We start from the raw sequence: 14,094 nt of genomic DNA, 5'->3' as shown, positions 1-14,094 counted from the left end.
ACACGCGACATTTCATGGTTGCTCCAGAGAGGAATCTTGGAGGACGTTTTCCGACGTTTTGAGGTACCTACGTGAACCCCGAAAGCTTCTGTGGAAAAATAACTTGTCATAATTTCCTTTATCGATTTTTCTTCTTCGACCACTTCATTCATCACAAACACATGATTTTGAATCGTCATGTTATTTTGGTTGCTGCCATACATTACCCAAACTAATTTTGTTTTCTTAGTTATAGGTTCGTTAAACCCCCGTGATATTTCTTGAATTCCCTTCAATAGATAAGCGTGGGGAAGACCAAGTAGGATGGTTGGCTTTGCATTTTCATAGGAGTTCAAATCCACATCTTGTAAATAAGGGTAATTCAATTTTAATTTTTCAGAGTCCATCGATTGAGTAGGAAAATTTAGATGTTCAATAGTTCTCATGTCTTTTAACTTAAATTTTTTTTCTATTTATTCCTGAAATAAGTATTTGTACGGTTTCGCTATTAGACAGTTTGTCCAAGCTAATGTAATTGGTTTCTTTTCTCTCATAAGTTTAAGCTGTTGGACGATCTTGTTTTGTATCAAACTGACCGATGGCAACCGATGCAAAGGTTTAAATTTCATAACCACCATTTTTAAGGGTTACGGGTATGATTTGATAGTAAATTGAGTTGATTTTTTGCGTGTGGCAATTTACTTTGCCAGCTATAACAGGTGTTTCTGCACCATTATCTTTTTTGTTATTTCTTGGATGTAGTAAATGATTATGTTTACTTGTACATTCGTCAATATTGCAGGTTCTTGCAATTCTACAATTCTTTGACGTGTGATTTTGATTACAACATGAAAAGCAAAGTTTATCTGCATAACAAAGTGTCTTCTGTCTTCTAATGACAATTTTCAAAATTCTTTGCAAGCCAACAATCTATGTTGTTGTCCACATTTGATGCAAATGTTAAATATTTGGCAGATCTTTGGAATATTTCTAAATTCTTATAAGAATAATACTAATAATAATAATAATAATAATAATAATAATAATAATAATAATAATAATAATAATAATAATAATAATAATAATAATAATAATAATAATAATAATAATAATAATAATAATAATAATAATAATAATAATAATAATAATAATAATAATAATAATAATAATAATAATACTATAGTATTAGATAGATTCATAATCCAATGTTTTGGAATAACTTCAAACCTTTCAGAAATTTTATATTTTTTGTCTACTGTGTTACAAATACCGTGCCGCGCAGCACCTAATACCGTGGGTTTGACAGTTAACCAGACTTGGGAAGTGAACGAGGCTGCACCGGATCGTTTGTATTGCGGTTCATTTGAATGTATGACTTTTTTATGAATCCGATGTTTATTCGTCTGATGAATGTTCAACAACTAGCGTGGTGCAGAAATTAGAACATTTAACGTAAGTCCTCGGTTCACTTCCTAAGCCTGCAGTTAACATTAATATCTGGCTATGCATAGATTTTATTCAAAAAATATTACTCCAAATGTTAGACGAGATGAGTTATCGCTAAGGCATTAAACATTAAATTTCAATATTATTAGTTTCGCGGATCCCTCACCACATCTGTACAACGGAAATATAATAGGGGAGAGCGGACACATTTTGCTGTTTTTGCTCAGGCTCTCTGAGAAATATCGTATACCACTTTATAAATACTTTAAGGCTTCGAACGTGATAAATAAAATCTCAAAAGTACGTTTTTTTCTGAAAGATGCCCAAAAAAGCATTTTGAAAACTTGGGGGAGACTTTTTATTGCATGCATTTTTTGTGAGGGATTGTGAACTCAGGGACCAATCATATGATTTGCTAAATACTCTCGAGCTTCTGACATGATATATGCATTCTAAAAAGTAGGTTTTTCTAAAATTTGCCGGAAAACGTATTTCTAAAAATTGGAGGACATTACTAGATAGAGCTGGAATTAGGGCGTAACAGCTTTTGGTAACAATGATTTCTCTCGACGATTTCTAAAAAACCAAGGCTCGCCCACTCAAATAATCGCCACCATCGGGTAGGGGAACACTTCCCCTTCCCGTTGGTTATGTTGGTTTGCGTGGGTTTGCCTTGAGTTTCGAGAAATCATCGACAGAAGTCATTGTTTACAAAAGCTGTTACGCCCTAATTCCAGCTCTATCAAGATTATATCTATATAGGGTAAATGCTCCTATAATTGCGGTACGTTAGAAGCGTTAAGTTCCTATAGTTGTGTATTGAATCTCCATGCACAACTATAGGAACCTAACGCTTCTAACGTACCGCAACTATAGGAGCGTTTCCCCTAATGCTTGCGCAAAAAAAAAGACTAGGGTGGGAAACGGATTTGAAACTCAAATGTCATTAGCCAAATACATCCGTAGACCATAGGTCCACCGTTGTATAATTTGCAATGCACCCGTGTACTGAATGGGAATTGTGGGTTCGAATCCCACCGGTGCCCTTAGATTTTTCGCAAATTTTCTCAGACACACGTCTCTTACCGATGATATGTGCTTACCTCTCAGTATGTTCAAACTTTCTCATAAACAATTAAATTGACTGCAAAGTCGCTAAACCGTAAATCAAATTATATCTATATATACCGTAAAACGGGGTATCTTTGATAATGCGGGTAACTTTGATAGTATAATATAAAGAATAAATTTACTCGCTGCGCTTTTTCCAAATTAGAAACATTGGTTCCATATTGTAGCTTAGGGTATTTCCGTTGATATCGTATATAGTTTTTATATAGTATGTGTAACATATTTTACAAACATATTAAAAAACAATTTTCGTGTTTTTCACCTGTTTGAAAAAGCACTGGTACTGAGAATCCATTAGTTAATTTGTTAGTAATATGTTTAACTGCACTTTATTATGCATTTTTTTTATAGTCACTTTAACGCTCTTGGGTCATTCGTGACTTGTCCGAGGGTGAGATTTGAACTCGTGACTTTGGCGTGAGAGGTATGGATACTAACCACTACGCCGGGGTCGCCCCCCTATGTTTATGGTTAACGGAAATTTAAGCATTTACACTACTTTTTTTTAGTTTTGTGACCGAACTTCAGTATTTTGATTTGGGGTTACTTTGATAATGCTCGATGAATGTAGAAAACAAATTGGTGAAACTGAAACAGATAAGTTCTTTAAATATGAAACTTTGAATGAGTAGGGGAATTTACGTATTCTCGGCAACCTAAGCAGCGACCTTCTTTCTATAGCCTTTTTCTCTATGGAACGCACACATATGCAGTATTGGTTTGTTCACAATCTTTTGCTGCCAGCTGCTCTAACAATTTCAGTCGAAAGAATTGTCAAAAACTGTTTTGAAACGCTTTGACAAAGCTCCAATCTTCTCTAGTGAGAGCGAGTATTGTCGGCAACCAGTTTTTCTTCGGCAACCGTTCCATTTGAACTGCATGTAAATCTGCTGTTCTATTATCGGCAACTCGAAATCTGCTACAATTTGTAGTGCGTGTGTTTCATTTCAAGAAAACCCTGCTAGATTGCTTTTTCTCAGTGGTAAAAATATAGTCAAATTGAAGCTGAAAGCATAAAGAATCGTTTGCATGCATTCAGCGAAGTGTTTTCGTAAGAAAATCCAGTGAAAATAGTGTTTCAATTTGGGTTGCCGAAAATAGTCTGTCATGCCGAAGCCGTCATTTCCCCTATCTAAAAAGTTATTACAAATTTTCATGCTGGCAAAAAAAGTCTTAAGGAGTGAAAACATAAGAACTGCTATCAATAATATAAACGATACACAAACTGACGCAAGTGTCAGCATAACACTACCATAGAGGTAACTCTAAGACTAGTAGGTCCCGAAGAAACGTGCTCAACTTTTTGGCTCAGCTCTGGTACTCTCTTCGGTCCCAAGCTAATCGATACACCTCTCAAAACATAGGAAAATCCACGAACCCCTCATTTTATCTGTCAAACTTTCATAGCGAATCAAAACAAACATTGTGTAGTACTAGAATTTCGGCTAGAATGGGGTACGTTAATCGATTTGCTTCGGACCAATAGGCTAGTCAAGTAGTGAGCCAATTTAAAATCGATTGTTTCGTATTGATTGTTGGGTTATTAGGTTTATTAGGTACAACAAAAGAGTCTCGTTCACTACGTTATTTGTGGAAAAAATGTAAATAAACAAAGTGCATGCACAGCAAAACCATAGATGATATGACTAAAGAGCCTGAATTTATAAAGAGACGACATGTCAAAATTGGAACAATCGAATATCTGTCAAAGTCACCAGAAAAGTCATTCCAATCGAGCAGAAGACCTGTCAAATGGATAAGATGTCGCCTCTTTATAAATTCAGGCTCTTTAGATATGACCATAGAGGTACACTACCGATCATAAGTTTAAGGACACCCCCAAAAAACCATGCAAATATGTATTGTTCAATGATCTCTCATTTTACGTTCAATTTTCGATATCCAAAGGTTATTTGAATGGTATGAATGGTATAGCATAAGTGTTCTACTACTACTTTTATTTCAAAATTTGGCCAAACCAATTCTGAAAAAATCAATCACGATTCTTCATAGTAAATTTTGAAAAATATTCGAGGGGGACGACTCTATCTACGATGCAGGAAATATTGTGATTTGCTGTGGCTAGCTGCGCATACGCTGAGCAGACAGAAAGAAGATTTATCACGATTTTGAAGATTTCCTGCAAAAAGATGATGCGCGATGCAAGTAGATGCGAGAAATGAAAGAAGATTTTTCGAAGATTTATTCGCTAGTGTGAGATTTTTTGAGCATCTAGAATTGAGATTTAGATGTGTCGCCCCCCTCGAAAATATTGTACGTTTGGGTGAACTTTTAGCACACAAAATTTGAAAATTATATTGAACAAAGAGGAAAGTCCCATTCAATACCTTTCAAATAATCTAAAGAGAACGAAAATTGGACGTAACATGACAGAGATATGAACATAACAAATTTGTCATGTTTTTTTTGGAGGTGTCCGTAAACTTATGATCGGGAGTGTAACTCTAAGACTAGCAGGTCCCGAAGAAACGTACTCAACTTTTTGGCTAAGCTCTAGTACTATCTTCGGTCCCAAGCTAATCGATTCACCCCTCGAAACATAGGAAAATCTACTAACCCCTCATTTTATGTGTCAAACTTTCAAAGCGAATCAAAACAAACATTGTAGTACATACTAGAATTTTGACTAAAATGGGGTACGTTAATCGATTTGCTTGGGACCAATAGGCTAGTCAAGTAGTGAGCCAATTTAAAATCGTTAGTTTCAACCGGTTGGTATGACCATACCACCTAAAGTTGGGATGATAACTCGAAATGATGGTTAGGCGCTTTTTATGGTAATTTTTATGTGGGTTGTTCAAACTACAGAGTTATAGCATAGAGGTAACTCTAAGACTAGAAGCTCCCGAAATAACGTGCTCAACTTTTTGGCTCAGCTCTGGTACTCTCTTCGGTCCCAAGCTAATCGATTCACCCCTCGAAACATAGGAAAAACCAATAACCCCTCATTTTATCTGTCAAACTTTCATAGCGAATCAAAACAAACATTGCGTAGTACTAGAATTTCGACTAGAATGGGATACGTTAATCGTTTCCTTGGGACCAATAGGCTAGTCAAGTAGTGAGCCAATTTAAAATCGTTAGTTTCGTATTGATTGTTGGTTATAGCATGTTATAATAATTATCGACAAGAAAAGTATGATTAAGATAGGCATATAACATGTTATAACTGCTCAGACTAGTCAGTTTTTAAGATGCAGGAGTAAAAGTATTGATTAAAAAAAGTTATAATATAAATAATTTTACTACAGTTTTGCCTCAAATTAAACGAATAAGTTATTTGTAAATATATTAGAAAGTTTGTTTACAAATGCTTTTGTGCCGTTATCAAATGTTATGCCTGACTTGTGATAAAAATTTATCTTTTCAGTACAGTGAACTCTCTACAACTCGATATTCAAAGGACCATCGAGTTATAGAATTATCGAGATATAGAATAACAATCCCATTCAAAATCGCTACATATATGGAAAGTGAGGAGTCGATTAATGAGAACGATAACTAGCTCTAAGCACTTACTTGGAACTAGATGATGCGCTCGGGCCTGACTGGTCCGCCGGCAGCAGGCATGCATGTCCTTGGAACCTAAAAAGAGTCATAAAAGAGAAGAAAAGAACAGCAGAAGATCAATCGTTCACAGCAAAGTCCTATGGAATGGCTAGGTTTTCTCTCAGTTTGGACAAATTTCAAAAAGGTGAGACAAAAAGTATCGAAACGAATATGCAAATTTAACGGATGAATGGAAAAGGTTCGAAAATTAAAAGGATCAAACTAAAAAGAGAATTGTTTTGTAAATGTCAATTATGTCACTACCTCTTCTGGCGCCACAAAAAATAGGCACTGCTCAACCTTACGCGCACACACACACGCTCTACAACTCTGGATAATTGGGTATTCATTGGATTAGAATTGTGGTAGTAGCTTTTGCCATTTTATGTAAAAGCTGCAGGATTGAGAGCAATCGCGTGTGGTGGCTTGAGATTGACAAAGAGAGGCAGGTGAGTTGGGACTGCACTGCGTGGCCGTTGGTGGGATGACTCGTTTTTGATCCGGTCCCGTTCGCGGCCAGCCAGCCTCAAGCGAGTGATCGATGTGCTGAAACGAAGATTGAACACTATAGCAAAATACTAACACTTGATAGTGGTTTGGTTTGTTTTGGTTAAATGAATGTTCTATTTTATTTTTCTTAATTGTTTTCGCCTTCTGATCCTATGATATACTGTTCTATAAGTTGATTTTATTTTGTTTGCTTTTGTTTTGAACTTAATGGAAATATTTTGTTTCGAGTCAAACAAAATGTTTTCTTGAAGGATAATTTAGCTATTTGTTGCAATTTGGTTGAGATAATTCGGTTAAAACTGATTTTAACGATCTAAATAACTTGCTGAATGAATCACATAATAACTAATACTTCTACAGAATTACATATTTTGAAATCATAATTTAAACGGATTGTTTTTCTACAGTTAGTTTCATCTTGCATATTATTTTTTGTTTTGTTTTCAACTACGAGTTTCAGTTTGTTTACCTCTCTTATTTTTGCATCGTAAAAACAAGAGATCATCAACGCGTACTTCTATGCTTATCACACACACTGATCTATTCTTTCATAATACGAAGATGAGTCTTCGTACGAGCGCGTCGCTTCCAAAGGCGGTCCTACCGCTTTTAAAGCAGGATTATCCTGATTAGATCTTATCCTGAATGAAGGGATGCGCCAATGCGTGGTTCAAAGAAATTCGTTTTGCCGGGTCCAGGGCGAAAACTTTGTCCAGTAGATCCTTTAGTTGGGAAACCTTTCGAATCTGGTCATCCGGAAGGTTTTGACCGGCGATTAATTCCTGCTGTAAGTCTCTGTTCGGTTTAATCACCGAAACGACGACGACTTTTTCCTTGAAAAAGGGAAACATTTGATGGGCTGAATGCTTGTTTTTAAGATATATAAAAACTTACCCGCTCCGTAATTTTGTCGATCTCGTGCGATAGGAAGTTGCAGTTCTGATCGAAATGCTGGTCTTTGAACTGTCCTTTCCGTATGATCTTGTTTGGTATCTTGCCCTTTAAATCCATAAAAAATTTAAGCATTTGATTATTTGATTTACCACTAAATAAGATTTTTCCAGTATACAATTCATAGATGGTGCAACCGGCAGACCACATGTCGATTCCATAGTCGTACGGAAGGCCGAGAATGATCTCCGGAGCACGATAGAACCGTGATACCAGATACGGGGTGATATCGTTATCCGTGATCGAGGAAGCCGAGCCAAAGTCACACAACTTCAGCACCAGATTGTTGTCGTTCACTAGGATGTTGTCTGGTTTGATATCTGCGTGCAGAATTCCAGACTTCTTGAGCAGCTTCAGCGCCAGCAACAGCTGTTGCGTATAGCTGCGAACAGCTTTAATGTGGAGACCGACGTTTTTGCCGTACTTTTTAAGTACCTCTCGCAGATTCATAGAGAGCGGTTCCAGGACCATGCAAAGATGCTGTTTCAAGAGAATCCAAAAATTAAACGATCAATCAACTGAAAAAGATAAAGAATACAAACCTGTTTATGGAAAAAGTGACGATACAGACGGAGACAGTGGTATCGATCCTCAGGATCAGTGTCGTTGAGTTTCTTCAGTGTTTCCAACTCACGGAGCCCAGTTTTGTGCCTGAATATTGAAACGAAACTTGTTAGTTTTCTACACTCTAGATGATGACGAGCAAAAAAAAACATCTTACATTATTTCATTATTCCTAATGATCTTGACTGCAACCAACGCATTTCCTCGAGCTTGATCTCTCGCACGAACTACGGTGCTGAACACACCCTGGCCCGTATAGTTAGCGACTACGTAGCGATTATCCAGTACCTCTCCGATACGCACGCGGTAGTATCCTTCAGCGTCGTCCCAGTTGTCGGTCAGGGCAGGGTTTTCGTTGCCTTGCTTATTGGCTACCACCGTACTCGGTGAATCAAAGTTAGAGTCAATATCCTGCTCGGCAAACATGTCCCATTCGGCACGTTTGCTTCCCCTGTCCTGTTTGGATTTTTCATCGTCTCGGGACTCTATACGTTCCTCCGCACTTACTCTGGTAATTGGAATCGGTGGGGTTAAAGAATCATCAAGTGAATCTTTAGCATTGTTGGAATCTACTTTGGACGGTTCTTCAATGACGAAAAAGTCGTCTGATTTTCTGCGGGATTTGCCGATATGATTACTGTTACGAACATGCTTCGGAGCTTGTTTCGGTTCAACTTTGGCTTCATCTACGATTGCCTTAGGTGCTTCCTGGGGTGGATTGCTGTCTTCGTTTGTGACGCCAAGTTTCTAAAATATAATACAAGATTTTACTAAAACTGATTCTCTAAGCAACGACCAATTACCTTCAAAAGCTCCTCTCGTTGCTTTCTTCTCTTTTCGATGATTTTCTCTTCATCCTCCTCGTCGTCGATGTCGATGTCCTCCAGTTCGCTATCGCTACTAGATTCCTTTTGCAGCTTGAGCCCTTCACTCAACGAGTCCTTGAATTTGTCATCCTCAGGCCTGCGCCTTGCGCCACCTCGCCGATCTCGTCCGTTGCGATCGTTTCTATCACGATCATAACGGCCCCGATCATCACGGTCCCAATCGCGATCTCGGTCCCTACTCCGGCTGCGACCACGATAACGATCACGTGAACCAAACCTCCTACCATTGCCTCCACGATCCATCGAACGGCGATCCCTTGAGTTCCTCCGATCCCGGTAACGCTCCATGGAACGATCTCTATCCCTTTGTCTCGCTCTGGCGCGATCCCTTTCACGTTCACGATCTCTTTCGCGATCACGAGCCCTTTCCCGTTCATAACGTTCCTCTGCCATTCGCCGATTGTATTCTTCATGCTCACGCTGCCGCCGGTTTTCATCACGTGCCCGTTCTCGTTCCACTTCCTGCTGCCTTGCACGAACCTTTGCTTCCACTTCTCCTCGGCTGCTGCGCTTATCCGAATCAGAGGTCTTTCTTTTACAATCCTCGTGACCTCGTGAACGACTCCGTTGGCGGGCTTTCTTTAAAAGACGGTTAACATCTTCAGCGCTAGAATCACCCTCAATCATAATTACGTCGTCATCATTCTTCTTATTTTTCCGCTTATCACTCGTTCCTGAGCGTAATTTACCATCCGATGTATCATGGGTTTCGCCTTCCTCTTCCTCTTCTTCATCGGAAGCAAACTCTCCTAATCGGGCTTGGAGCAGTGCTTTTTGTCGCATTAGATCCTCCAGATTCAGCTCATCTTCAATAACGGCAACATCCGGACTGGGAGCATCTTCCACAATCGTTCCGTCACTGTCACTCTCGATGGACACCACATCCAGCTGAGCTACCTTCTCCGCAGTCGGCTTATTTTTGTCCAACGATTGCGTCAAGATAGCGACCAATTTTTCAGGGTCGGTCGATATTTCCGGCACCGAAAGCTTGCGCTTTTCTAATGAAGCTTTCAAATTTCCATTATCCTTCGGTCTACTATCGTCATCCTTCGGTTTCACCCGGATAGCATGCTCCAACTTCCGGATGTCAATCTTTGATCCGTTCTTTCCGCTCTCTTCATCTTCATCATTGGAATCAGAGACCTCTCCCTCCTCCTCGCGGTGCTTACGTTTGTGCTTTTTATGCTTCTTGGATTTAGGTTTGTCGCCCTTTTCGACACGGCTAGACTTCTTGTGCTTTTTATGTTTCTTATGCTTTTTAGCCTTTTTAAGATCCAACTTTTCCGGAGACTTCACCTCCAGGTCTGAAGACTCGGAATCGTCCGACGCAATACTAAAATGAAGAAAATTTCAATTAGAAAACTTTCACTTTCGCTTATAAGAGATCCCCACTACGGAGCACCCATCCACTGTCAAACATGGAGTTTGATGACACGCTTGGAAACGTTTGTTGGCTAAAACGAAAATCCATGTTTTATACTTACACTATCTCCCTGGAAGCCATTGGTGGCACTTTTTCACTTCACTGTTTTAAGAGGAATAAGTTTATTGGTAATTCTTATAGTTTTGATATTGTTTGCAAAGCGAAAAATTAATTTTATTCAGCAACAAACGCGCACCACTAGAGGCAGGTCGTCATCGTTGCGAAAATTAGAGTTTTCTTCTTTTCGTTCTCGCTGCTGTCAAATCCGACCAGGGATGCCAGGTGTTAAAAAAAATCTTAATCGAGATTGACGAATGAATTACACGACCAATGAGATAAACCCATATATGAGATCAGTTTACTCATACACGGAGATGAAAAACTACCCAAAATTAAGTACTTTTCCCTCGATTCCGGGGTTCAGCCCAATAACCCAAATTTGAGTAAATCGCATATAGTAGTTTCCATTTAACACCAGCAAAAAAAAATTACCTACTCTTAAGTATATTCTACCCAAAATTAAGTTTAATTCACGTAAATTTGAGAATATGCATTTTACTCAGAAGTATAGCTTATTAGGCTGAACTATATCGTTGGGTCGAATCTCTTGTTCCTTTTTTGACAACAATAACGAGTGCAAGGGAGAGGCTGAAGTCAATATTAAGTAAAAAGAACTCAAATTTTGGGTAGTATTTTTTCTCCGTGTATATCAAGCTGAACATTGCATTAGGTCCTAAGTAACATTGACAGATTCTCTTCGACGACTTTCTCTTTGCATCCTTACGGCCATGTTTAGACATTCTCAGCTATTTTCAGCTCACAGATCGACGAAAAAAGCTTTTTTCTATCTTCTTCTACGACAAAAATTACAAGAAACGGTTCTATACCCAAGTTAAGTTATTAACGAAAGAGAAAGTCGATGAAGAGAATCGATCAATGTTACTTAGGACCTAATGCAATGTTCAGCTTAAAATCATAAAAAGTCGAGTAAAAAAGTACCGGAACCAAAGGGTTTCTACCGTGTTTCTACGTGTAAGGTGATCGGTAATCAAGAATTCTCGCGTCACTTTTCAAATAGACCAATGTAACAAATGTAAACAAATCGAGTTAAGCGATACAAACTATTGCTCTTCTATCATTGTATGTGATACAAAAACATCCATCCAAATTTACTTTCATTTATTTAAGATAATCATAGGTCAAAAATTGTCCAATGTACAGTTTGAAATGATGGGTACATGTTTGTTACTTCGGTCATTTGGACTGCCTAACATGATTGGTGCTCATTTTCTAAAGGCGGGGCCAATCTAAAGTTAGGTACTCTACTATGACATTCGTGAAAGGGAATCTAGTATCATGTAAAACAAATCGTCCAATGTAACACTCATTCTAGACAAACATTTCAAAAGGTCCTATCTGTCATTGAAGCTGATTGGAGAAAAATTGATTTGAATTTTTACAATATATTTTTAAATGCCTTTTTTAATTACGACATAAAACGATAATATTTTGTATTCTCAAATGCATAGGAAACACATAGAATTCGACTGAAGTGTATGTTTCTTCGTTTTATTCATAATTTTCAGGTTTAATTCGTGGTTTTGTTACATAGGACCTTTGGCTTTTTTCTGTATCAGTTAGGACCAAAGTTGCAAAGTTAATGTTACTTAGGACCTTGGTAAGAATACGGTTTAGAGGTCAGATAATTACAACTACATCATTATTTGTAATTGTTGATGGGCTTAAAACTACTATTCTGCCAATTTATTAAGTAAACAACGTTTATAATAAGAACTTGTCTATTATTTTTTCTGATGTATGCAGGAAAAATGTAAGTGTATGGAAAATTTGCATATTTTTTAATATTCGGTATATTTTTATAAACAAACTCTTTTTTTTTCATTCTACATCATTCGTTTTACATTTATTAGCTCAAGCTGTTCATCAATAATTTACATTCATTCATGTTATTCGATCAAATCTACATCGCTGTCCTCCAGTGGATTGAGATCCACATCAAAGTGGTCTACAACCGTATTATTGTTCTTCTTCCTGTTTTTTTCTGTTGCAATGTTGCAAAATAATCTTTTTGCTTGACATATGGCATCAGTTTGCGTAAATCGTCCAATTTAGCACTTGGCAATTCAAGTGGTTGATCCGCAATTGGATCGAAATCCTCGTCCAAATTCACGCTTGTAATATCGTATGTCGGATTTGACAGAATTTTGAATAAGCTTTTGCCTTGGTATACGCCTGGAATCGCAATTAATTCGTCAACTCCATACCAGAAGCAGAGCGATTGATTACAGGCATCGTAAATTAAACTTTCTCATATCCCACTTCCCAGTTAGATCTTGGATCCATAGGAATTTCTAAAACTTCATGTTCATATTAGTATAGCATTTCCAACTATGAGTTTTAGTTTTTCTATTCCACGTGAAACACAAGATGAAACAAAGGTCCTAATAGCATTTTTATTTTTTTTTTGTTGAATGACAGATTGGACTGTAAACATGTTTAAGGTCCAATCAGAGAGCTGTGCGATATTATAAAAACTTTCAAATTGGACGTTTTTTTCACATATTTTTATAATTTTCTGAATATTGATAATTAAAATTTCTAGAACAATACTTAGAGATGGTGAGCTCTGCAGTACAGAGAAGCATTAAACTCGATTTGTTTACAAATGTCAGATAGGACCTTTTGAAATGTTTATCTAGCATTGATTATGTCATTGAGAAAAATCGTCCAATGTTACATGTCCGATGTACAACTCGACTTGTCAAAACGTCCTATGTGGTTGTTTCTATGTTGTAGCATGAAAATCAAAGCAAAATTGTGATTTAACCGTTTCTTCTGAATTTTCATCGTTATTATACACTGACTACATTAAAAATAGTATTGCATAATGTATTGTTTTTGAACAGTTAAATTAATAATCTGTCGAACTTTAACTTCGATTTTCTCAAAATGGTGAATTTGTTACATTGGTCTATTAGAAAAGTGACGCGAGATATCTTTCATTATTAAGAAATTGAAAGTTTTAATATATGCTGACGACATTTAACTTTTTTTTGGAAATAAAAGATGCCAAAGACATTATGACATTCAAAAAGGAAATACAGATATTCTATACTTGGTGTCAAAAAAGCCTGCTACAATTAAATATAAAAAATGTAACTCAATTACCATTAGTAGAAAACGAATCCTACCCGATATAACAATCACTTTAGGAAACCAGATCGTAGAAAAGTGTGATAGAGTCAGGGATCTAGGTGTTATTTTGGACTCAAAACTTACTTTCACCGATCATTATAACACAATTATTAACAGAGCTAACAAATGCTTGGTTTCATAAAACGTTTCAGCTAATTGTAGGTGTATATCCGAGCGTCCAAACATTAAAAGAGCGTCGTGAATTTGCTATGATTTTTTTCGTAAACGATATCGTATCACATCGCATTGATTCAATAGAACTATTGTCATCCTTAAATGTATATACACCATCTAGGCATTTACGAAATAGAACTATATTTGCTACAAATCGTCATCGCAAGTCAAGCAATATTTTAATTAGTCGCATAACGTCAACTAGAAGTAATGTTTTAACTTGTTCTTAAGACATATTATAAA

At 37.2% G+C, this 14,094-nt stretch overlaps 1 protein-coding gene across 3 annotated transcripts; it reads right to left on the bottom strand.

The window, feature by feature from the left end:
- Window positions 1-6,507: 6,507 nt before the first annotated feature.
- Window positions 6,508-10,670, bottom strand: Prp4k (Pre-mRNA processing factor 4 kinase). Of its 3 annotated transcripts, none has more exons than XR_010517757.1 (7): window positions 10,523-10,670; window positions 8,955-10,371; window positions 8,309-8,898; window positions 8,130-8,238; window positions 7,531-8,067; window positions 7,106-7,469; window positions 6,508-6,672 (listed from the first exon to the last, which is right to left on the bottom strand). XR_010517757.1 is itself a non-coding variant. In XM_065225084.1 (7 exons), the coding sequence occupies exons 1-7, from the start codon at window positions 10,540-10,542 to the stop codon at window positions 7,445-7,447; spliced, it is 2,628 nt and encodes an 875-aa protein (XP_065081156.1). In that variant the 5' UTR covers window positions 10,543-10,670; the 3' UTR covers window positions 7,310-7,444. The 3 variants fall into 3 exon arrangements, 2 of the variants coding, with proteins under 2 accessions (XP_065081155.1, XP_065081156.1); XM_065225084.1 differs by lacking the exon at window positions 6,508-6,672 and having other exon boundaries at window positions 7,310-7,469; window positions 7,531-7,635; window positions 7,706-8,067; XM_065225083.1 differs by lacking the exon at window positions 6,508-6,672 and having other exon boundaries at window positions 6,719-7,469.
- Between the last annotated feature and the right edge of the window lie 3,424 nt (window positions 10,671-14,094).

Source organism: Ochlerotatus camptorhynchus, unplaced genomic scaffold, assembly GCF_037179485.1.
Source record: "Ochlerotatus camptorhynchus isolate MF236.1 unplaced genomic scaffold, CSIRO-AGI_Acam_v1.1 ptg000221l, whole genome shotgun sequence".
Taxonomy (NCBI): Eukaryota; Metazoa; Arthropoda; class Insecta; order Diptera; family Culicidae; genus Ochlerotatus; species Ochlerotatus camptorhynchus.
The sequence above is the reverse complement of the archived record's forward strand: the minus strand, read 5'-3'. Positions and strand labels throughout refer to the sequence as shown.

Coding starts and splice junctions, on each gene's coding strand:
- Prp4k (XM_065225083.1), bottom strand. CDS start 10,542: ATGGCTTCCAGGGAGATAGT. Junction 8,899..8,954: donor AACGAGAGGAGCTTTTGAAG/GTAATTGGTCGT, acceptor ATTATATTTTAG/AAACTTGGCGTCACAAACGA. Junction 8,239..8,308: donor ATTAGGAATAATGAAATAAT/GTAAGATGTTTT, acceptor TTCAATATTCAG/GCACAAAACTGGGCTCCGTG.